The sequence below is a fragment of the Artemia sp. Qi Xiang Cuo genome, chromosome 21, assembly GCF_049724085.1.
Source record: "Artemia sp. Qi Xiang Cuo chromosome 21, ASM4972408v1, whole genome shotgun sequence".
Taxonomy (NCBI): Eukaryota; Metazoa; Arthropoda; class Branchiopoda; order Anostraca; family Artemiidae; genus Artemia; species Artemia sp. Qi Xiang Cuo.
The window spans coordinates 12296958-12322326 of record NC_142814.1 but is presented as its reverse complement, the minus strand read 5'-3'; the positions used below and the strand labels follow the sequence as shown (position 1 = coordinate 12322326).

The 25369-nt window shown below is 35.6% G+C and overlaps 1 protein-coding gene across 2 annotated transcripts in view; it reads right to left on the bottom strand.

The window, feature by feature from the left end:
• Positions 1 to 25369, bottom strand: part of Stat92E (Signal transducer and transcription activator Stat92E) — a 176938-nt gene that overhangs the window by 115342 nt on the left and 36227 nt on the right. For both annotated transcript variants that reach the window (XM_089106763.1, XM_089106762.1), the window contains exon 2: positions 14987 to 15162. In XM_089106763.1, the coding sequence (XP_088962889.1) occupies positions 14987 to 15114 (128 nt within the window). In that variant the 5' untranslated portion in view covers positions 15115 to 15162. The remainder of the gene's footprint in view (positions 1 to 14986; positions 15163 to 25369) is intronic.

Genomic DNA, 25369 nt, shown 5'->3' with positions numbered 1-25369 from the left:
ATATATATATATATATATATATATATATATATATATATATATATATCTCGTAAAACGGGCCGTAAAGTTGCAAGTAAGAAAAAACTATAGAAAAACAACCCCTTTCCCACGAACACTTAATCTTATCGTAAATCCCTCGAACAAAATCCCCCTCCCCGAGCAAAAATTCTTTTAGCATTCTTTTAGCATACTATATATATATATATATATATATATATATATATATATATATATATATATATATATATATATATATATATATATATATATATATATATATATATATATATATATATATATATATATATATCTCGTAAAACGGGCCGTAAAGTTGCAAGTAAGAAAAAAACTATAGAAAAACAACCCCTTTCCCACGAACACTTAATCTTATCGTAAATCCCTCGAACAAAATCCCCCTCCCCGAGCAAAAATTCTTTTAGCATACTTTTCTCAAACGAAAATCCTGGATACGATTAAGTCAACGAAAATAGTGAGTAAGCGAAACCAAAGAAATGACATTCAACATTTAAATCATTTATAAATTCATTTAAATACATAAATAAGCCAATCACGAAGATCTTTAACTGTAATAGAAGACTTTAATCTGAGAGTTTGTAATCGGAGACTTTAATTGTAATTTGTCTGAACCAGGTTCTCAGGCGTCTCCAAGTACTGCTATAGTTAAGGTAATACGTAAAATGTAATAAGGAATACGTAAAATAATAATAAATGCGAAACACATGTAATACGTAAAATGTCTAATTTTACGTACATCAAAACGTCTTCGCGATTTGTCTCCTCCTCAGCACCCCCTTCATCACCACCGTCCTCAGCTGACATTCCAAGAGCTGAAGGAGCTGGTATGCATATTTTGAATCTGAGTATTCTGCCCCAGATTCCATGATCCCATCATAGAGCAATCTTATGAAGTAGCTCTGGATAGGTTTCTGGATGCTCAACCCGATGACGGTTTTGTGGTCAGTACCCGATCTGTCGAAGATACCATCATAAAAATTAAAATGGAAACGTTCATCTGGTATTGACTAGGTCCGTGCGATTCATTTGAAATACGGGGGAAAATTTCTTACGGTTCATCTGTCTCTGCTTATGCAGCTGATCTTCACTAAGGGTGTGGTTCCTTCTTATTTTTGAATCGGAGATCTGACTCCTATCTCTAAAAAAGGGGCATATGAAGTCCATTGTATTTCTGCCCTATTACTGCAGCTACATCCCTTTGCAAGATCTTTGACCTACTATTTATTAGGGAACTTGAAAAGGTCTTCTATACACCTCCACACTAGTTCGGATTTAAGCGAGGTACCAGGTGGGCCGGCGCTTTTTACCGCTATTACAAATGCCCTATTGATACAAAACCGTCTGGAGAAAGCCTTGTTTTGGGGGAGACACGATGTCAGACGTGCATTCGACGCCCTTATCCATGCAGCGATTCTTCTGGAAGCTGGTAAACGGGGTTTGGATCTGGCCATTACTTTTGTTTCTTCGGGATTTGTATTCAAGACTACGCATCCGCCTGAAAAAAAAAAACAGATAAAGGCATGCCCCCGATTCCGCGAGGACAACTCATCCCAGTCAATAAAGGGACCCGTTAAGGAGCTGTTACCTCTCACGACCTCTTTAATAACTATGTACTGAAAGCATAAGACTTGTGCCCACCTTCACTGATTTTGCCTTTTTTAAGCCTTTCCTTGGTATGCTATGCTGACAACATTCTCGACCTCGGTCAAACTCTTCAAACGCATCACCAAAATTTTTGGAATCCTTGAAGCGGAATATCAGATAGTTGGGCATGAATTTTATCTCCAAATCTGATATTGTCCTGTTTAACTGAAAATCAGATTCCTCTGCTCCTTCCATCACGCTTGGATGTAACTCTGTTCAACCTGTAGATCACCTTATGTATTTAGGTCCACCCATTGCGTCTTCTATCCAACATACCCGAAAACTTCTTCTTGAACAAATCAGATGTAGAATTTCAGCAGCTTACGCTTCCATTGTATCTTGTAAACTTCGATTCAACTGACATCTTCTAGCAAGTCTAAATAAGGATGTTGCCCTTCCCCAGATCCTCTGCACCGCACCCTTCTACAAACTCCTAATTAAAATTGTCAAGAGTAAAAGTCGATCCATCTTCTTTCGTTTCGCCAGGTATCTGCTTCATCTGTCTTCGTGGTATAGAAATTCGCTCGCTATCGCGAAACTCCAGGCTGCTAACCCAGAGGTTGGCGTCGCCAAACGGATAGCGAAAGTTCGCTATTCGCTGCGAAACATAATAGAAAAATAGGTGGGAATTTAAATGATTGGCCCCACACTCTTAAGCAGTGAAATATTGTGTTTTTCTTTTTCATATGCTTTATATAATAGTAATAATAATTTAATCCTTGTAAGATTGTTTAACGTTATTGTTCTGCAGCATTGTTGGAACCCTTGGTCCCAGTTTTTTCAGATAAATGTCCCTCCCAGATTCATTTCTTTTGGCCCCTTAATTATTTTCCTTCATTAAGTAATAAATATTAATTTTCCTATTATTTTTTGACTCCATTTTGGGTCCTCTTAACTGCATACGTGCTTAATAGACCACGAGGGACAGACTTGCGCAGTTAGGGAGGTCGGCCAGTAGATTAGTAAGTCCAAAGATTCATTATCACCCTAGTAACCCCCGCCGTATCACGCGGCTAGCGGGCTGGGAGGAAGAGTCCATTTTTTAGTTAGTTCTTTTATACAACGTGGAGTGATTACAGTAAGCTTTTCTTTTACTATGTACTCTTTTTATTTTTCAGCTTAGGTCGAATCTAAAATAGTTATATAGAAATCTTATCGGTAAACTTTGGCTTTAACTGTGGCCATAGACCATCCGATCACGTTTGTATACGGAACCGTTGGAGTAACCGCGGAAATCCCACTAATTTGGGGCCAAAGAGGGATCTTCCCCCTCCAGTAAGTGGCATAGCAACTCTTTGCGCCATTTTTGCCTTTAAAAGTGGTGACCCCGCACAATAATCATCCAATAAGTGGTGGCAGCGAGTTAAGGTCCTATCAGTAAATCTGATAATAAAAGAATTCTGCTCTTTCGAAGAGACGATTAATTTGGCCTAGACAGTAGCCTATTGTGGTGGCATATAAAAAGACAAAAATACGCAATTAATTAATAAGAAGGTCTATAATGGGCTATAGCCTTGTTAGAAAAATATAAAAAAAGAATAACGCGAAATTAATGAGTTGAGTTTACAGTGGGGGAATCTCAGTATTTAAAAGTATTACAGGGTTTAAGGACAGATAAGAAAACGGTGAAAGTTGGTTATTATTTGAGTGAAGTGGCGGACTTAGATATAATCTTCAGTGACGAAGGTTATAAGAGTATTGAGGACGGCAAGTTAGGAGAGTTTGTCAGTTTGTGCGCATATTGGACAAGGAAGGTGGGAAGCACCTGTTCTATTGAGTAATCTGCCCAGGAGGAGATTATATTTAGAATACGAGTATCCAGGGAGTATACGTGATTTGTTTTGCAGGGTAGTTCTCCTGTTTGAGTTTAGTCCAGCTAATTTACTAGTGGAATATTCGTGCGGTTTTTCAGTTTATTTTCTCGTCCAACCCCTGTTAATTCGTTTTTCGGAGATATATTTCACTCGCCTAAAAGTGCTTGTTGTGAAAGAAGTCGTTATTCCCTAATGAAGTCTAGACATTCCAGTTATTTGAAAAATTGTTGAATCTCATTACACGGAGCTGATAATTCACAATAGTAATTGCGTATCATAATTTGTGCGTGTGCAAATTGTTGAGCTTACCAAGATTGAGTAATTGAATAAGAGATAATATAATCGGAAAAAAGTATACGCGGTAAAATGAGAGGGTACGAAATATACAAGGAAGAAATAATATGTGAAATAACAAGACGAACTCATCCCTCAGAGGCTGTGCCAAATGAAGGGGAGTTGCGGGATAGAGATAGTACAGATATGGAACAAATGAATTCAGAAAATGAATTAAGAAGAAATAATGACAGACGGAATCAAAGTAGTCCGAGTAGAAGGAGTAGTGTTAAATCGAGATCCAGCAGGGGCTTACGAAAAAGCACTCAAATAGATATGATAAAACATACATTGAATTTCATGAATGAAGAGAGAAGAGATAGGGAAAATAAGAAGGCGGCTAATACAATAGCCAGAGAACGAAAGCAGAATAATGATAAAATATCTAGAGAAAAAGAAGAGATATATCACCAAGAGCTTAAAAGAACCATGATAGGCCTAATAGAAGCCCGCTGGGGAATTCCAGAAAGTGAGATTTTATCACAACTAACTTCTAGGCTGTCAGATAGCCATAATAATTTGTCTAAGAATCAATTGGGAGAAAACGAAAATTATCAAACATTAAACACTTTTACGAGAAAATATAATACTTCGCTAACTACGGGGGGAGATGAACCGGCCCATAAAACAAATGGGAAGGCTGTGTCACCCTGTTGGAAAAACGAAATACATGATACTCGTGTTCAAAATGCTAATAATCTACAAAAAGGGAATGGGGAAATAATAAGACCACATAATATTGAAAAATAGACACACAAAATTGATTTTTCTCAAAAACTTGCCAATAATAGAAAACTTGAAAACCGTTTTAACGAATATGAGAAGTGGACAAGCATAGGACAAAATGAAACGGATGTACCAGAGAGAAATGAGACGAAATTTATTGTACGCGCTTTTCCTCTGTAAGTTCGAGAGATTTTAGTAGAATATGAAAAACCAAATGTCAGAGTTCAATTCCCATTTGATGATGAAATATTTGTTTCTGCGGTAAGAATAAAAAAGACTAAAAGAGAGCAGAAAGATATTAAGCGGAACTACAATAAAGAAAAATAGTCGAAGATGGACACTAGAGTCCAATTCAGATTTCATGACGATTTATTTAATGTTGATACAAAAGAAAATAGGACTAAAAGATAAAAAAGAGATATTAAACGGAGCTACAATGAAGTTATGCAATAAATGATAGTGCACACTGGAGTTCAAATTAGATTTAACGATGATACAGTATTTTGCGAGAATGACAGAATTGAGAAAAGTAGAGACGAAAAGAGGAATGCAAAGAAAAGACAAAATTTGGAGATTCAGCCTACAGTGGCGAAAAACAAAAAAATGTTGGATGGGCTGTGCCTTGAAAACATGGATAATAAGGGGAAAAAGAGGTCAAAAACCCATGGGGAATAAAAGAAGATGGCTACAAAAGAGAAATGAAGGGCCTAATACAGAGTGTGGGAAAGGTGGGAAACATTGAATGTCAAGTCGGATGGATAAACCTGGGAAAGTAATCTAATATTTGTCTGATCAACTCAAAAGAGGGTTTGTTCCTTTATGAGGGGGAGGAATCCCTTGGGGAAGATCCCCTGCGGGAAATCGCAAAAGGTAGCCATTTTCCTCAATGCACAACTGGCGGACAAGTTGTGATCCCTTTACCGAGATTTTGCCTTTCTGATCTGGAGTCCTTGGGGGATATTCTCTCCCCGTCACTTCATACTTCACCCAAACCTTTGTCCAGTAACCCTATTCATAGCTGTTATTCTTCATGGGAATCGACAATTATTTCCGGCAAATTGTATTCAGTGGCAGATGTATCCAAGTTTCATCTTCAATTAGCTTCAACGCATCAACGCATATTAATTATCCCAGGGGAGGGAACCCAGAAAAAAGGCGATTCATGGGTCGCTCAAAATTTTACTTCATTCCCAGTACCCTTATCGTTTTCACAGGCCTTTGCATTTTCGGCCTTAAATTATTTGAAATTATGCCAAGGGGCAATTTACTTTTTGATTGAGATGTGGGGTTGTTTCCACAGATGGAAATTAAGAGGCTAGCGCAGCCAATGTTTCACGATGGCTGGCATCATCATATGTGCCAGAAACTGATTCTCTGCTCCTCTCAAAAGTAAATTCGTGAGAGTAAGAAAATTTTTGTTTTTGATTGTGCTGTGCACAATCAATTTCTTCGAGTCCCGAAAACAACATCCTGCAATTATTTCCAACGGAGGAGGAAGAAAAGCTACTGATAAACGAGGAAAACTTCATAGTAACCCACACTACTCGGCAAGGCAGAAACCCTCGCACGGCAGGAGCTATAAGAAGAAAGTAAAGAAGAAGACCGGAGCAAGAGGAAGAAAAATTTAGTGTTTATTTTGATTTGATTTTATGTCTGAGTTTCCAGCCAATCCACCGGAGATACGGGCCATTTATCTTAGGAGGGAGGTGTTGGAACCCTTGGTCCCAGTTTTTTCAGACAAATGTCCCTCCCAGATTCATTTCTTTTGGCCCCTTAATTATTTTCCTTCCTTAAGTAATAAATATTAATTTTCCTATTATTTTTTGACGCCATTTTGGGTCCTCTTAACTGCATACGTGCTTAATAGACCACGAGGGAAAGAATTGCGCAGTTAGGGAGGTCGGCCAGTAGATTAGTAAGTCCAAAGATTCATTACCACCCTAGTAACCCCCGGCGCAGCACACGGGCAGCGGGCTGGGAGGAAGAGTCCATTTTTTAGTTAGTTCTTTTATACAACGTGGAATGATTACAGTAAGCTTTTCTTTTACTATGTACTCTTTTAACTTTTCAGCTTAGGTCGAATCTAAAATAGTTAGTTAGAAATCTTATCGGTAAACTTTGGCTTTAAATGTGGCCATAGACCATCCGATCACGTTTGTATACGGAACCGTTGGAGTAACCTCGGAAATCCCACTAATTTGGGGGCCGAAGAGGGATCTTCCCCCCTCCAGTAAGTGGCATAGCAACTCTTTGCGCCATTTTTGCCTTTAAAAGTGGTGACCCCCGCACAATAATCCTCCAATAAGCATATATAGTATGTTGCGCCGTTTAGGAGATTTTTTTTGCTCTTATATTAATGTGAATTAGATAGTGCTTTTATCGTTTCTCAAATTATCTCCTTCGGCTCACGCCTCGGCCCCGAAACTTGTTGGTGTTTATTCGTTATAGCATAACTGATTCATGTGCTGCCGTTTCAACAAGTCATGTGAATTTTAATGATTAAATTGTCACACGACTAGAGACATATCTTGCAGTGGTAAGATATTGGGCACATCAGAAAGTAAATGTTTGTGTTTATACTATATTCGTTCGCTTAGAAGCCTTTTTTTCTGGTTTCTTTCGTATATTTGCTTGTTTTTTATGTTGCGAAGTGTTTAATTGTTGTCTTTGTTTTTTTATTTTTTTTTTTTTACTGCTCCTTCTTCTTGTTTTTGTATGACGGGTTTTCAAATAAATATATTTCAAATAAACCTCAAATTAGGGCCTAAAATAATTAAAAATAGAATAAAAAATCAATTTGAATGGCAGCAATGAAAATTATAAAACATAAATCCAAACCTCGCTAGTTATATATAATAATCATCACAGAAGCATGCCTACTACCAGGAATTACCGCTATCTACGTATCAATTTTTTTTTATATATATATGCATTTTTTTTACTTTTTACGACTAATGCCAGGCAATACAAATGCTAAGAAAGCCAGTCAATTTGTCATGGTCTAAACCCTTAATTAGCTCATACAGGGGGAGGAGGGGATTTCATGGCATGATTTGAAACATTGACAGAAATTAAATAAATAAAAAGTTGTTTTTTTTCAGCTGAAATCGAGGAGTAATATTAAAAGTTAAAACGATATATAATATATATTATATATAAAATAGTTTTGTGGTCAGGCAGTTCGCCATCTTGAAAATTAAGCGAATTTTTCAAAATCGGAAAACACAAAGCTAATAGCCACCGTATGCTGCTTTACTGTCCGGAGAAAAGATCTCGATCCATCCTTCCGGTAACAAATTCACTGTCTAAAAACTAAGGGGGTATTTGAAAAATAACCCCTTAGTTTACTTGCCGTGTCAACTGTCCACATTTGATATCTAATATTTTTGTGCTTTTTGAAAGCAAAACTTAAGAGCAGGCGCGTACGCAAGGGGGAGGGGGCACCAGACCCCCCCCCCCCCGAAATCGCATGATTTTTTTTATTTTCCCATAATGTTCTAATACTTCTCACAGAATAAGCAATTTGAAGGATTTGGGCCCGCCGAAACAAATTCCTGCGTACGTGCCTGCTTAAGAGTGTAATTTCATGATTTTTCAGATTCAAGAAGACGATTTTAAATTTTGTTTTAGGTGCAGTCTTTACTGACATTTTTCCTTAATCTATCATGAAAAAATGTTTTGAAAATAAATCTTAGCCCATAGGTGTGTCAAGATAAAAAATAAAAAAAGTCTCGGCCCAGGCTTCCTTAAAACAGGTGACTCAACTCCTTCACCTCAATACCATCTATTCTAATTATTTGTACTCAGAGGTCTCTAATTTCACTTAACAGATAGTATATAAAATTATTAAGGGGACTGGGAGGGACTATATAAAATTATATATATATATATATATATATATATATATATATATATATATATATATATATATATATATATATATATATATATATATATATATATATATATATATATATATATATATATATATATATATATATATATATATATATATATATATATATATATATATATATATATATATATATATATATATATATATATATATATATATATATATATATATATATATATATATATATATATATACATATATATATATATATATATATATATATATATATATATATATATATATATATATATATATATATATATATATATATATATATATATATATATATATATATTATACATATATATATATATATATATATATATATATTATTATACATACTATATATATATATATATATATATATATATATATATATATATATATATATATATTATTATACATACATATATATATATATATATATATATATATATATATATATATATATATATATATATATATATATATATATATATATAAGGACTATAAAATTATTAAGGGGACTAGCAAAGCAACTTTTATTAAAGTTCTGTATCCTAATAACAATATAAACAAAAATCTTTTTCAGGTTTTGTATGCACAAAGATTCGGCGCAGCGAGCATGATCCAATAAAGTGATGGGTACTTGTCAAATACCTGGAACCCACGCGATATAGTGTACACGGAAGATGCTTAAGAAACAAGTCCAACGCGTTTCTTTCATACGCGTTTCTTTCAATACAGAATTGAATTGCAAACCATGGTTTGTCATTGCGTTTACAATATTTAAACTTTTGTTTTTTGGGGTTTAGTGGAAAAAAGTACCTTGGTTAGGGTAGGTTAGGTTACGTACTTACTATATGCTCTGCTTTACCCCCAACCCCCCTAATGTGCAAATATATGGCCCAAATTTGTTTCTAAACTATTATATTTTCATTATATTTTGTTTTATTTCATTAGGATTAACCAAACTTGAATCCTTGCGTGGGTTCCAGCTAATTGGTAATTACCAAGTGATGTCGATAGTGATCGTCATAGATATCGTGATCAGTGATCATACCTTTTCTATAGAATTTTCACGTTAAAAACCAGGCAAATACTCAAGCTCAATTTTTTTCAAAAAATGTGGTCCTTTCAATAAAGAACTTTAACCCCCCCTCCTACCCACTTTAAGGGCCATGATACATATACAATGGAAAAATACCACGTATACAACAAAGCTTTACCTGTGTTGTATATATTGCGCGTCAAAAATGGACTGTTTGTGAATCATGTTTGGTGAGAGTACCCAGGGCCTGCATTAATAGCGTCAACTCGTGAAAAACTACTGGTGGGAGTCGGACAAAAATTATTTTAAATTTTGTTTTAGGTGCAGTCTTTACTGACATTTTTCCTTAATCTATCATGAAAAAATGTCTTGAAAATAAATCTTAGCCCATAGGTGTGTCAAGATAAAAAATAAAAAAGTCTCGGCTCAGGCTTCCTTAAAACAGGTGACTCAACTCCTTCACACTCAATACCATCCTATTCTAATTATTTGTACTCAGAGGTCTCTAATTTCACTTAACAGATAGTATATAAAATTATTAAGGGGGACTGGGAGGGACTATATAAAATTATTATATATATATATATATATATATATATATATATATATATATATATATATATATATATATATATATATATATATATATATATATATATATATATATATATATATATATATATATATATATATATATATATTATTATACATATATATATATTATTATACATATATATATATATATATATATATATTATTATACATATATATATATATATATATATATATATATATATATATATATATATATATATATATATATATATATATATATATATTATACATATATATATATATATATATATATATATATATATATATATATATATATATATATATATATATATATATATATATAATATATATATATTCTATATCTATATTATATATTATTATATATACATATATATATATATATATATATATATATATATATATATATATATATATATATATATATATATATATATATATATATATATATATATATATATATATATATATATATATATATATATATATATATATATATATATATATATATATATATATATATATATATAAGGACTATAAAATTATTAAGGGGACTAGCAAAGCAACTTTTATTAAGTTCTGTATCCTAATAACAATATAAACAAAAATCTTTTCAGGTTTTGTATGCACAAAGATTCGGCGCAGCAGGCATGATCCAATAAAGTGATGGGTACTTGTCAAATACCTGGAACCCACGCGATATAATTAACACGGAAGATGCTTAAGAAACAAGTCCAACGCGTTTCTTTCATACGCGTTTCTTTCAATACAGAATTGAATTGCAAACCATGGTTTGTCATTGCGTTTACAATATTTAAACTTTTGTTTTTTGGGGTTTAGTGGAAAAAAGTACCTTGGTTAGGGTAGGTTAGGTTACGTACTTAATATATGCTATGCTTTACCCCCACCCCCTAATGTGCAAATATATGGCCCAAATTTGTTTCTAAACTATTATATTTTCATCATATTTTGTTTTATTTCATTAGGATTAACCAAACTTGAATTCTTGCGTGGGTTCCAGCTAATTGGTAAGTACCAAGTGATGTCGATAGTGATCGTCATAGATATCGTGATCAGTGATCATACCTTTTCTATAGAATTTTCACGTTAAAAACCAGGCAAATACTCAAGCTCAATTTTCAAAAAATGTGGTCCTTTCAATAAAAGACTTTAACCCCCCCCTCCTACCCACTTTAAGGGCCATGATACATATACAATGGAAAAATACCACGTATACAACAAAAGCTTTACCTGTGTTGTATATATTGCGCGTCAAAAATGGACTGTTTGTGAATCATGTTTGGTGAGAGTACCCAGGGCCTGCATTAATAGCGTCAACTCGTGAAAAACTACTGGTGGGAGTCGGACAAAAATTATTTTTCAAAAACTAAGGAGGGGAAAATTATCTTTTTTCGATTTTTTCAATAAAAATATCAAAAAGAGGCATTATTCAATAAAAATGTTGCAAAAAAGGTGTGTTTTCCAAATCTGTCAATAAAAGCAAGTGAAAAACTCATTGATTTATCAGAAGATACATCACTCAAAAATAGTTTTAATCGTAAAGTAATCGGAATACTGGCTCTTAAATGTCAGTTTAATGCCATAATAGGTTGACAAAAAGGACCTATTTATATGTAAGTTATTGCAGACAACGTAATTGAATTAAGTCTTGAAAATTAAGGAAAGTAATATTTTAGCAATTTTATAAATGCTTATTTATAATCAACAACTCGGTAGAAATCACAGTGAGTATAATCAGATTAGTATAAATGTTGTATCTCTTTTCCTCTTTTTCCCAATAGTGATTCTACTGAACCTAAGGTCGTAGATAGTCAAGAGGGGGCTCATTTTGAATTAGAATTATCACAGCACCTATTTAAAGTTAAGAAAGAGATCGTGTCACAGCAAAGTGCCATTTTCTGCCACAAAAATAGAGCTAAAATACCAGGGAGTGGAAGTGCCAGTTCCGTCCCATCAGGCAGGGAAATGCCAATAGCCTAGGGGACGCAAAAGATAATTATGCACTAATCAAATGGTTACGGGAAAATTATTACACAGGGGTACTGACTGCGAGTGATTCTTGTACGAAATAAGCTAGCTTAAAAATAATTTTCATAAATTATTCTTCCATAAAAAGAAAATTTTATTTAGAATCAGCGCTGCAAAATAGGCAATGACTGACCCCCCCCCCTAAGATTGCTCTGAAGGCTCCCTGTGAAACTTGATATATAATGATCTGAAAATGCACTGTTTCATACTTTACCCCCCCCCCCGTGTTCCTTTTACAGAAAAAACAGTAACCCCAAACGCCCCTCGAACTCCAAAAGAGTCTATGGATACTCCAACTTGAATTAAAATTAAGTTGGTGGACTGTGAGGATGAAGTTGAGAGATGAAGTTGGACTGTGAGATGAAGTTGAGAGATGGAGTTGAGATGACGTTGAAGATGAAGTTGGACTTTGAGATGAAGTTGAGAGAGATGAGGATGAAGTTGATTTGCAAAAAAAAAAACCAAGACAGATAGTCTAAGTGAGAAGTAAAACTGCCATAAGCCCTTTTCAGAATTGTCTAAAAATGATGTCACTTTACTTCTTGATAGATAGTCTGTCATCCATCCTAGGGTAGAACTAAGGTAGATAGGCATGGAGTAAGGGTAATTCAAATAGTCTATGAGTTTTATGAGCCATTTGAAGGCAATTGGAAACTGTAAATAAAAGGTTTACAAATATTTATGACTGACCATGTCCACAGGACTTTGAAGGTAATTGGGCAACTGAGATTGTTCATATTATATGAGCTTTGCCTACAGGGCTTCTTTCCCCGTGCTTCTTTTACAGAAAAAAAACAGTGACCCCAAACGCCCCTCGAACTCCAAAAGAGGCTGACTTTTGTGCGCCTATGGATACTCCAACTTGAATTAAAATTAAGTTGGTGGACTGTGAGGATGAAGTTGAGAGATGAACTTAGAGATGAAGTTGGACTTTGAAGATGAAGTTGAGAGATGAAGTTAGAGATGGAGTTGAGATGACGTTGAAGATGAAGTTGGAATGTGAGATGAAGTTGAAGATGAAGTTGGACTGTGAGATGAAGTTGAGAGAGAGATGAGGATGAAGTTAATTTGAAAAAAAAAATGAAGACATATAGTCTGAGTGAGAGGTAAAACCGCCATAAGCCCTTTTCAGAATTGTCTAAAAATGATGTCGCTTTACTTCTTGATAGATAGTCTGTCATCCATCCTAGGGAAGAACTCAGCTAGATAGGCATGGAATCAGGGTAATTCAAATAGTCTATGAGTTTTATGAGCCATTTGAAGGCAGTTGCAGACAGTAAATAAAAGTTTTCAAAGATTTATGACTGACCATGTCCAAAGGACTTAGAAGGCAATTGGGCACCTGAGATTGTTCATATTATATGAGCTTTGCCTACAGGGAAAGCCCACTAGAATTGCATTGGGGGTGAACGAGATTTTTGGGTTGACTCATGTGACAGACCTATGATTCGTCATATAATATGGTTCGTCGGGTTTCTATGTAAACTTCGTCAGATTCAGCCCTTCCATTTTCCCGTCAGATTCATTCGCCAGATTCAGCCGTCAGATTCAGTAGAGAAAATCCTGGTAAGGGTAAACAATATTCATTTAGCGAAACTTTGCATATGCAATGATATAATTTTACATCAAAATTTTAATGAATATTTACAAAATTTAAAGACGAATAAAGCCAATAGCAGCAAAAAAAAAATGAATAATGTTTGCGATGAAAGGTGAAATAGTATATTTTTAAAGAAATTATTGCAAGAAATTGTTGTAATTATTTAAGAAATTAATGTATAGTAAGGACTTACTTAATTTTACGGAACTGCTTAAGGAACTTACGTAATTATCGTAATGACGAACGTGCTTATATAATCATTTTAATTATGCCAAAAATTAAAAATATTTAAATTGCTAAGAAATGTTTGTTATTGTACAGACAAGGTGGTATCCAGGAAAGTGGATTATGGGTTTTGACCCCCCCCCCCAAAAAAAAAATCAAATTTGTAAAAACGTAAAAAATATGCATAGTTGATGGTTCGGTTATACTGTTTGGTCCTAGGTAGTTGGATAGATGAGTAAGGTGAAAGCCTCGTTCAAGTGCACATTTGTCTCAAGTGCTGGATTAGGACGACAGTTTTTTTTTTCTTTTTTGACAAGTCATTACCTCTTAAACATAATAGAAACAAATTATTTACGCTTTCTTGAAAAAAAAAACACATCCTCCCCTCGAAAATAATCCCCTTAAACAATTTTTTTTTTTTTTTTTTTTTTTTTGCCAAGTATATCTTAATAGTACCTCTTAATAGTACCATCTAATATCTTAATAGTACCAATATCTTAATATCTTAATAGTACCAAGTATATCTGTACCTCTTAAACATAATAGAAACAAATTATTTACGCTTTCTTGAAACAAAAATCACATCCTCCCCTCGAAAATAATCCCCTTAAACAAAAATCCTGCATACAGGATGTAGGGAATAAAATTTTTATAAGGAGTTAATTGTAAGAATTTCTAATTAGTTGCAAGAAATTTTGCCCAACTTTACCATTATAAAGGCTTAAATAAGCTAGAATGGAACTTTTTTTTTCATATATTTCCTTTTTGAACGGAATGGCTTTAGTTTAGGGACACAGCTTTTCTTGAAAGGGTATACCCCTTTTCTTGAAAGGGTATACCCTAGGATTATGATCAATTAAATATATGTTTTCTAATCAGAAGAATCGTCTCAAAAACGGAAATACCTCCCCTCACCGACGCTCTTTAACCCAAATGTATCCAAGAAATGAGCACGGGGTGAATTTCAGGCCTAATAAAACAAATCGAAAAAAGGAACAACTATGAATAATGGAACATACAGCATTTTGTTTTCAATCCATGGTGCCAGAAAGTGCCGAACTTCTATTGGAAAGTGATTGCCGTAAACTGCATGAACTTGCCGCAGGGATTCCCCCTGTAATTGCTGCGCTTTAGCCCAGAGAGCCATGTCTGAGTAGGAGTCAACCTCAAGTTGACAATCTTCAGTGAAATACAGCTGTAAAAGACAGACAAGTTGTAATAAAAAGCAGAATCAAGCGGTGGCGTCAATTGGTGGGCCTGTTCCCCCTTCCCCCTAGATTCTTAACAACTTTTTAGGGTATATTTTTATTTAAATCTGCCTTTTTCTTGTGTTTCCGTTAAAAAAAAAATCGAAAAAAGCGACAAATTTGCACTTCCCCTAGACATTAAAGATATGCCCCCCATCCCCCCAAAAAAATCGTGAATTGACGCTTTTGAAAGCAAACACCTCAAATATTGTGAGACTGATTTATTGAGTTTAACCAGTAAGAGAGAGAGAGATAAGAGAGATAAGATAAGATTTATTCATAATCAATTAATTATACAAGAAAATACATTGTGCTAATCCCCCAAAGGCTCCTAGGCCTGTAATAGAGGGGGAATACATACCGTTTAAATCAAACACTAAATCAATAGAAAAACATTAAAATAGGCCTACATTGAATAATCCAATCAATACATACAATCCAACCACAACACTCCTAATCCCCCTCGAAAGGCTCCATGGCCAGGGATACAAGGGGGAATGAAAAAAAAGAAGACAATTGGGTACTTTCGCATTATATGGGTCCCTCTAAAGAAGTCCAACAAGAGATGCTACAGTCAAACGGGAAAGACGCAATGAAAACCCCGTTTTTACCAGATGATTCAATACACCGCAGTAGAGAAATACATTGTATAGCGTGGTTTTAAGATATTTAAAGCGTTGTTCTTTGGTGTTTTGGGGGGGGGAAGGTACCTAGGTTAGGATAGGTTAGGTTAGGTTACGTATTTAATATATGCTATGCTTTCCCCCCTCCCCCTAATGTACAAATATATAGCCCAAATTTATTTCTAAACTATTATATAGTCATCCTATTTTATTTTATTTCATTAGCATTAACCAAACTTCACTTTTAAGAGAGGCCCTGATAATGCGAAAATACCGACCATTGTAACAAAATGATATCAAGCAGAACTACCATAACTGTATCATAACTGTCATAACTCTACAAATAAACTACAAAAATAACTCTACAAATAAACTACAAAAATAATGCCATCCTACACTGTGAGAAATAGTTCATCCCCACGTACAGAAGGAGGGAATGTTTCATCTCTCCTCCCACAAAAAATCCAAATTGTTACGATTTTTTTCAGTAAAATTCGGCTATTTTAAGCGCTTTGCAAAATCCCCCTCTTTGCGAATTCGCAAAGTCAGCAATGGTACTTGTTAAATATCCTGACCACACTCAAGAATTTTGATTCGTAAGATCTGAGCAAAACCGGTTTGTCTGTGCAGTAGATTATAATAAACTTAGTCTTATTGAGAAAAACAACGATATGTTTATTAAATATTAATTATATAGAGGTGGTTAGAGGTTAGGTATTTAATATAATGCGTATGTGGGCGGCCTGCTTCCCATAATCCTCTGTTGTAGTTTCCATAATTTTCTTATTAAAGTATTATAGTTTCATCATATTTTAGTATTTTTCATTATGATTAACCTAACTTCACTTCTTGAGTGTGGTCGTGATATTCAACAAGTACCTCAGCAATTAAGAGTCTACATTTCTTCAGAGGGGGGATAACTTTAATTAATCGGAAATAAGATGTAATGTTTCATCAATCGCAAGTTGTATATCAAATTTCATAATTGACATTAGGATAGTCCACAAAGGTACATAGCAAAATGTATATTTCGTATCATCATACCTCTAAAAATATTCTTTTATATCAACTGTCGAACTGACTTATTGCAGTTTTGAATTTCTGCAAAAACAGTACGAAAATCACAACTTGTCCCTTTGTCAGTTGTTACAGCAAACACACTTTACTTTCATATAAAAAAGAAACACACTTTGGCATTTCATTACAAATTGGCTCCGAGAAATCTAAGGAAAGTCCATGTTATTTTCTCGCCACATAACATCATAATAATTCAATTTTCAAAAAGCTATGTTAGCGTTGAAAAAAATTGAAGAAAAACAACAAATTTGCCCTTCCCTCTAGATATTAAAAATATTTTACTTACCAATTTTGCATGCAGACCCGCTGTACTTTATTCTCTCCCTCTAATTTGCAAATATAGATAATAATTATTGTAGCTAACACATTTTGTGTGCAGACAAACTATACTTTACCCCAACACCCCTTCTAATGAGCAAATATATAACCCAAATTATATATTTCCCGTCTATTCTCCCAATGCGGCTCAAAAAGCAAGGTTTCTGGTGAAAAGAATTGAAAAAAGCGACAAACTTGCCCTCCCCTACATATTAAAAATATTTTGCTTACAAATTTTGCCTGCAGACCGGCTATACTTTATCCCCTCCCTCTAATGTGCAAATATAGATAATAATTACTGTAGCTAACACATTTTGCATGCACACCCGCTATACTTTAAATCCCCCCCCGCTACTGTGCAAATATAGATAATAATTAGTGCAGCTAAAAAAAATTGCATGTATACCCACTGTAGTTTACACCCAGCCCCCCCCCCCCCTTATGTGTAAATATAGATAATAAGTATTGTCGATAACTCATTTTGCATGCAGACGTGCTATCCTTTACCCCCCCCCTTAATGTTCAAATATATATATCCCAAATTATATATTTTCCATCTATTCTCCCAATGCGGCTCCCTTGTTTCAACCCGTTTGCCTGTAAATTGTATCACTGTGACGAAACAAGAACAGGAAAAACAAGTGATGGATGACAGACTGAATTAGACATCTAATTTGGGTTATATATTTGCATATTAGGGGGGGTCAGAGGTAAAGAATAGCAGGTCTGAATGCAATATGTGTTAGCTATAATTATTCTGCATATTATGAAGTAAGAACCGTTTTCTTACTTAACGCTGTCCAAATATTGGTGTGGTTTCTATAGTTAACAAGCACCTTCCAGTTTTTCAGCTATATACGGTAATCTAGATTTTCATTTAACCATTTCAAATGATCATATTTAATTGTCATTGTCCTTGGTATTTCAAGAAAATACCCTGAATACACCAGATACTAGACACTAGATAACTTAACACCGGGACAGTTTCCATTTAACCATTTAAAACGATCTTATTTCATTTTCACTGTCCTTGGTACTTCAAGAAAATACCCTGGAATACACCAAATACACCAGATACTAAACACTAGATAACTTAACACCAGGATAAGTTTCCACTTAACCACTTTAAACAATCAGATTTCATTGCCAGTATCGTCGCAAGGCCGTATCCAGGGGTGGGGGGTTACCCGGTTTGAACTCCCCCCCTAAATTTTTTACCGAGACGAAAATAAGTCGAAAATTAGTAAAAACTAGGTAAAAATCAGTAAAATTAGTCGAAAACTGAGTCAAAAATTAGTACCCCCCCCCCCGAAAAAAAAATCCTGGATCCGCCCTGTCGGTATTTCAAGTAAAGACCCTGGAATACACCAGATACACCAGAAACTAGACACTAGATAACTTAACACCAGGAAAAGTTTCCACTTAACCAATTTGAACAAACATATTTCATTGCTACTGTCCTCTGTATTTCAAGTAAGGATCCTGGAATACACCAGATACTAGACACTACATAACTTAACACCAGGACAAGTTTCCACTTAACCAATTCAAACAATCAGATTTCATTGCCACTGTCCTCGGTGCTTCAAGTGAAGACCCTGAAATACACAAGATACACCAGATACTAGACACTAGATAACTTAATACCAGGACAAGTTTTCACTTAACCATTTTAAACGATCTCATTTCATTTTCGTTGTCCTTGGTACTTCAAAGCCACCTGAGGCCAACAGAGCTACGCAAGCTCCATCCCAATCTATTCAAAGCCTCCCTCTTTAAACCCTCCCAGGAAGTTCCGATTTACTTTAAATCTTTCTTTATGACATCCTCCCAACCCAGATGAGGACGACCTGCTTTCTGTTTAGTCCTAGACGGTTGGCCGAAAATAAAAATCTTCGGCAATCTGTCATCCTTCATCCGCACAGCGTGGCCTAGCCATCTCAACCTTTCTCTCATTGTAGCCCTGAAGAGCGGTATTGAACCACATTTTTCGTACAGTCTATTGTTTGAAATACGGTCAGTCAGCCGGGTGCACAGAACAATCCTTAAGCAATTTCTCCGGCAAATCTTCTGGCAAAACATGTAACAAATCTTCATCGGCTTTTCGAAGCGCCCATGCTTCAGAACCATATTTGACTACTGTCATCACTGTAGCTTCTAATATTCTAATCTTGATTTGAAGAATTATCTTCCTATTCTTCCAAACTTTTTTTAACTGTGAAAAAACACCCTGAGCCTTGTCTATTCTACTTTTAACATCTTCACTGCTCCTACCATCTCCACCAACAATACTACCAAGGTAAGTGAAGCTGCCCACTTGATCAATCTTTTCATTACCCAACGTCACCTTTTCGTCTTCGCTTATTCCCAGCCTTAGTGACTTAGTCTTCTTAACATTAATTTTCAAACCTATTCTAGCACCCTGAATTCGCAAATCCCCTAAAGGTCATTCATTGTGTTCATACTTTCCTCTAGAATGCATGAATCATCATCATAATCTAATTCCAGGAGACTTTTTCCTCCCCATTGTATTCCGTGGTCTCCCATTGCCTTTCCTGTGCTCCTCAAAACAAAATCCATCAAAATAATCCATATCACGTGGGATAGAACACAACCCTGCTTAACTCCTGACTTAATACAGAACCAGCTGCTAACCTCATTTCCTACCTTAACTGCGGCAGTGTTATTCTCGTACATAGCACTAATCCCTTTAATGTATTTGTCTAGTATACCATACAAGGATAAAACCTTTGCTGAAGTTCTTCTATCAACAGAATTGAACGCTTGCTCATAATCTATAAAACTGAGGACCAAAGGTAGGCACTTCTCAATCATTAACCTAAGAGTGAAAATTTGGTCGATGTATCCTCAACCCTTTCTAAAGCCGCACTGCTCTTCTCTGAAAATTTTGTTTACGGCATCTCTGAGTTTATAAAGTAACATGCTATTAAGTAATTTGCTACTAACAAAGACTAGATTAATGCCTTGAAAATTACCACACTCACTTTTATCACCTTTCTTATAAAGTGGCTTAATTAAGGTTTTCCTACAATCGTTAGGTACTTCCCCTTTTTCAAAAATCATATTCATAATCTTCAGTAACTTATTTCTAACCTCAGAGCCACCATATTTAAGAAACTCATTTAATGCCGTCTAGCTGCATCTTCCAAATCCTCTGCAATTTCATCCATGGCCTCTACTTCACACCTCCTTAGTTCATATTTTAATGCTTTCTCCACTTTCTTTACATTCCTTTTATTTCATATGATCTACCACGCAGATAATTCTTGTTTAAGTCGCTTTTATTTTCTATTAAACATTAGCTTTTTCACTAATATTCCAAGTTGGAGTCCTAGGTTTCTTCCCTAAGACACCTTCAGCAACATCACAAATTATTTTTCTAAAATTATTTCAACAATCTTCCACATTATCAAATTTTAAGCCCACAAGTTTAGTATTCAACTGTTCCTGGAAAGTTTCTCTCAAATTCTCGTCCTGGAATCTACCAACATCATAACTTCCCGGGAGGTAGTTACCCTTCCGAAATTTGAGCTTTAAATTAACCCTTGACGCAACTAGATGGTGATCTTTACTTTTAACATCAGTAACAGCACTCTTATGTATCCTAGTATCCTGCATTGATCACGCCAATCTTCGGTTTACTATAACATAATCAATCAGGTTTGCTGTCTTACCATCACGTGAATACCATGTTAATTTATGAGCCATTTTATAACCAAACACCGCGTTGGTTATAACTAGATTGTTATACCTACAATATTGCAAAAGTCTGTATCTATTACTGTTTTCTTTTCCTACACCAAATCTTCCTAGGCTAGGATACCATCTATCTCTATTTCTACCGACCTGGGCGTTAAAATCTCCTAGTAAAAACATCATATTTCTACCTGAGACCCTGTCTATTTGCTCCTATAACTGTAAGTAAAATTCATCTGAGTCACTAGTATCTCCGTCAGTCGGTTCTACGGGGGCATATACTACTATAACTGATACCCTAAACTTTTTAGTCATAAAACAGGCAATTTGTATTTAATTATTAATACCGTCCCAGCCTAAACAAGACTTAGCAGCTTCCTTATTCATCATGAGCCCTACTCCCTGTCTATGTACCCCATCCTTCCCGCCTGAGTAAAAAAATTCTATATCACCTAATTTCAGGCTTCCTATCCCTGGGATATGAGTTTCTGAAACTCCTATTAAGTCCAGTTAGAATATTCCAGTTTCGATACGATGGCCATTATTTAAAGTCGTAACATTCCAAGTTCCAATTTTCATGTTGCTAAACCTTTGAAATTATTTTGGCCTAATGAAAAGCAAAGATCCCTGATACCAGTGCAGGACGGGATCACATTTCTTCTTAAGTCTACAACGAAGTGTCTATGCCGGCTTAGAACCTGACAGCAACAAGTCCCTGGGACCTCTATGATTGGAGGCTGTGTGCAATACTGGGCCCATCTTGGTCACAACATGGTTTTCAGCACTTGGCGATGCTCTTCTATCAATAAGAGTCGAAATCCTGCACAGACAATCTCAAGCCTATTACCTCCGACTCATTATATTTCATACCTACAAATATTATGCTACTACGGGGAGGCAGTCCATAGTCGATAAATCAGCTAGGAAGAGGTTTTTCAGCCCGAAGATGCCCTTCGAAACATAACAAGCCCAGAAGAATTGTACATTGGTCAGAAACCCGTGCGAATGCTGTGTCGTTTACTAGGCTACAATTTCCTCAAGGGACGCCACTCCTCAAGTGGTTGGCTCACCGGCAGGGAATAGAGCCCGGTCTCTCTGGGTTCGATACTAGACACTAGATAACTTAACACCAGGACAAGTTGTCATCCTTAAAGACCTAATTTCCAAAACTTTCAACTACGTTGAATAAAATGGCTATATGAAATTTTTGGTTGGATATGTTTGGGGAAAAGGTGGGCGTGAGAGGGGAGTTAGCTGCCCTCAAATCACTTTCGACTATTAAAAAAGGGTACTATCCCTTTGAATTTCAAATATAATGAACCCTATTTCAAGTTTCTACGAAAAAGATTTCAATAAAAACCTTATATGCCCCCAGGGCATAACTTATAATCCTTGCCCTGAGGGCTGTAGGGGAGTGTCCTCCTCAAAAGCATATTTTCAATCTGGAAATCAACTACGCTGAACAAAATAGCTCTCACAAAATTTTGATTGGATGTGCTTGGGGAAATGATGGGCGTGGGGGGGGGGGGGCTAGTTGCCCTCCAATCACTTTTGACTATTAAAAAGGGCATTAGCCCTTTGAATTTATAATCGAATGAGTTTTTTTTTAAGTTTATATGACAATGCCTTCTATAAAAACCTTATATGCCCTCAGGGCATACCTTAAAACCCTTGCCCTGAGGGTTGTGGGGGATTGTCCTCCTCAAACACATATTTTCTATGTGGAAATCAACTACGCTGAACAAAATAGCTATCTCAAAATTTTGAATGGATGTGTTTGGGGGAATGATGAGCGTGGGGGGGAGGCTAGTTGCCCTCCAATCACTTTCGACTATAAAAAAGGGCACTAGGCCTTCGAATTTCCAATCAAATGAGCCTGTTTTGAAGTTTCTACGACAACACCTTCTATAAAAACTTTATATGCCCCCAGGGCATTACTTAAAACCCTTGCCCTGAGGTTTGTGGGGGAGTGTCCTCCTCAAAAACATATTTTCGATCTGGAAACCAACTACGCTGAACAAAATGGTTATCTCAAAATTTTGATTGGATGTATTTGAGGGAATGATGGGTGTGAGGGGGGCTATTTTCCCTCCATTCACATTCAACTATTAAAAAGGGCACTAGAACTCTCAATTTTCAATCGAATGAGCCCCTTTTGAAGTTTCTACGACGACCCCTTCCATATGAAGTGCCCTGCTCTAAAGGAAAAAATAATAAATAGTACTTGTGCCAACATCGCTCTTATATGCCCTCAGGGCATAACTTAAAACCCTTGTCCCGAGGGTTGTGGGGGAGGGTCCACCTCAAAAATATATTTTCTATCGGGAAATCAACGACGCTCAACATAATGGCTCTCTAAAAATCTTGATTAGTTGTGTTTGGGAGCATGATGGGCGTGGGGGGGAGGGGGGCTAGTTGCCGTCCAATCACTTTCGACTATTAAAAAGGGCACTATTCCTTTGAATTTCCAATCGAATGAGCCTTTTTTGAAGTTTCTACGACAACACCTGCAATAAAAACCTTATATGCCCCCAGGGCATAACTTAAAACCCTTGCCCTGAGGGTTGTGGGGGTGTCCTCCTCAAAAACATATTTTCTGTCTGGAAATCAACTACGCTGAACAAAATTGCTATCTCAAAATTTTTATTGGATGTGTTTTGGGGAATGATGGGCGTGGGGGGGCTAGTTACACTCCAATCACTTTCGAATATTAAAAAGGGTACTAACCCTTCGAATTTCCAATCTAATGAGCCTGTTTTGAAGTTTCTACGATTAAGCCTTCTATAAAAACCTTATATACCCCCAGGGCACAACGCAAAACCCTTGCCCTGAGGGTTGTGGGGGATTGTCCACCTCAAAGACATATTTTCTATCTGGGAATCAACTACGCTGAACAAAATGGTTATCTCAAATTTTGATTGGATGTGTTCGGGGGAATGATGGGTGTGGGGGGGCTAGTTGCCCTCCAATCACTTTCGACTATTAAAAAGGCCACTAGAACTCTTAATTTCCAGTTAAATGAGCCCCTTTTGAAGTTTCTACGACGACCCCTTCTATATGAAGTGCCTGCTCTGAAGGGAAAAAAAATAATAAATAGTACATTGATCCAACATCGTTCTTATATGCCCTCAGGGCATAACTTAAAACCCTTGCCCCGATGGTTGTGGGGGAGTTTCCTCCTCAAAAACATAATTTCTATCTGGAAATCAACTACGCTAAATAAAATGGGTATCTCAAAATTTTGATTGGATGGGTTTGGGGAATGATGGGCGTGGGGGGGGGCTAGTTGCCCTCCAATCACTTTCGACTATTAAAAAAGGACACTAGCCACTCCAATTTCCAATCGAATGATCCCTTTTCAAAATTTCAATGACAACTCCTTCGATACCAAGTGCCCGGGTGAAGAAAAAAAAAACATTGTGCCCACATCGTTCCTTACTTAGGCAGCGCTAGCGCGCTGCCTATGATTCCTTCCAACCCTTTCAAAACACGGACAGTTTCCTATTAGCACATAATCCCTAATTCTCGAAGTGAAATTTCCGATATATTTTTCGTATTCTTTGTAAAGAAGGGCTACAGAAAAAAAATCACTTAGCTAACTAATTTAAGGGGAAAGCAATGCAATTATTTATAATAGAGTAAATTATTGAAAAAAAAATGCAATAACTTATAATTGCAATCATAAATAATTGAATTTGATTTTCATATTAGCACATAATCTCTAAATTACAGTTCTAAGCCGAAGTGAATTTTCCGATATAGTTTTTGTATTCTTTGTAAAGAAGGTCTACAGAAAAAAAATCACTTAACTAATTAGTTTTAAGGGAAAAGCAAATTCAATTATTTGTAATAGAGTAAATTATTGCAAAAAAAAAGATTGTTTTAAATCCTTCTAGGGATACAAAATTATTTATGAGAAATGATAAATAAATAAGTTGTCTTAAGGACTCAAAACATTCGTACAAGCCCAAGTTTCTAGGATTTGGGCGATTCAAATTTCAACTCCATATTTTTCGTACAAAATAAGAAAAAAACAGACATACAAAAAATATATCTAATTAATAAATCCTTAATTTAAACCAAGGACACGGTTCAAGATCTTCCCTGATAAGGGCTAGGGAAAAAAGGTTTTCTCTAGTCCTTGCCCTATAGCATAAATATGGGCTTTCAGCCAACACAGAGATGACGTCTCCCCATCAAAACCGAAATAATGTTTCGAAGAGCCAATTCGCAGCAACAAAAGCAATTTTACAGTTTTGTATAGCGAGGGGAGGGGGTGGACTTTTATGGGTGATGTTTGCGACAAACTTTGTAATGGCAAAACAGTCTCAGGGGCGAACATCCCAAGTTCACAGGGGTGAACATGGAGCTGGGTTATAAAATTGACGAGTGAAAATATCGACATCGGAACATCGACTGA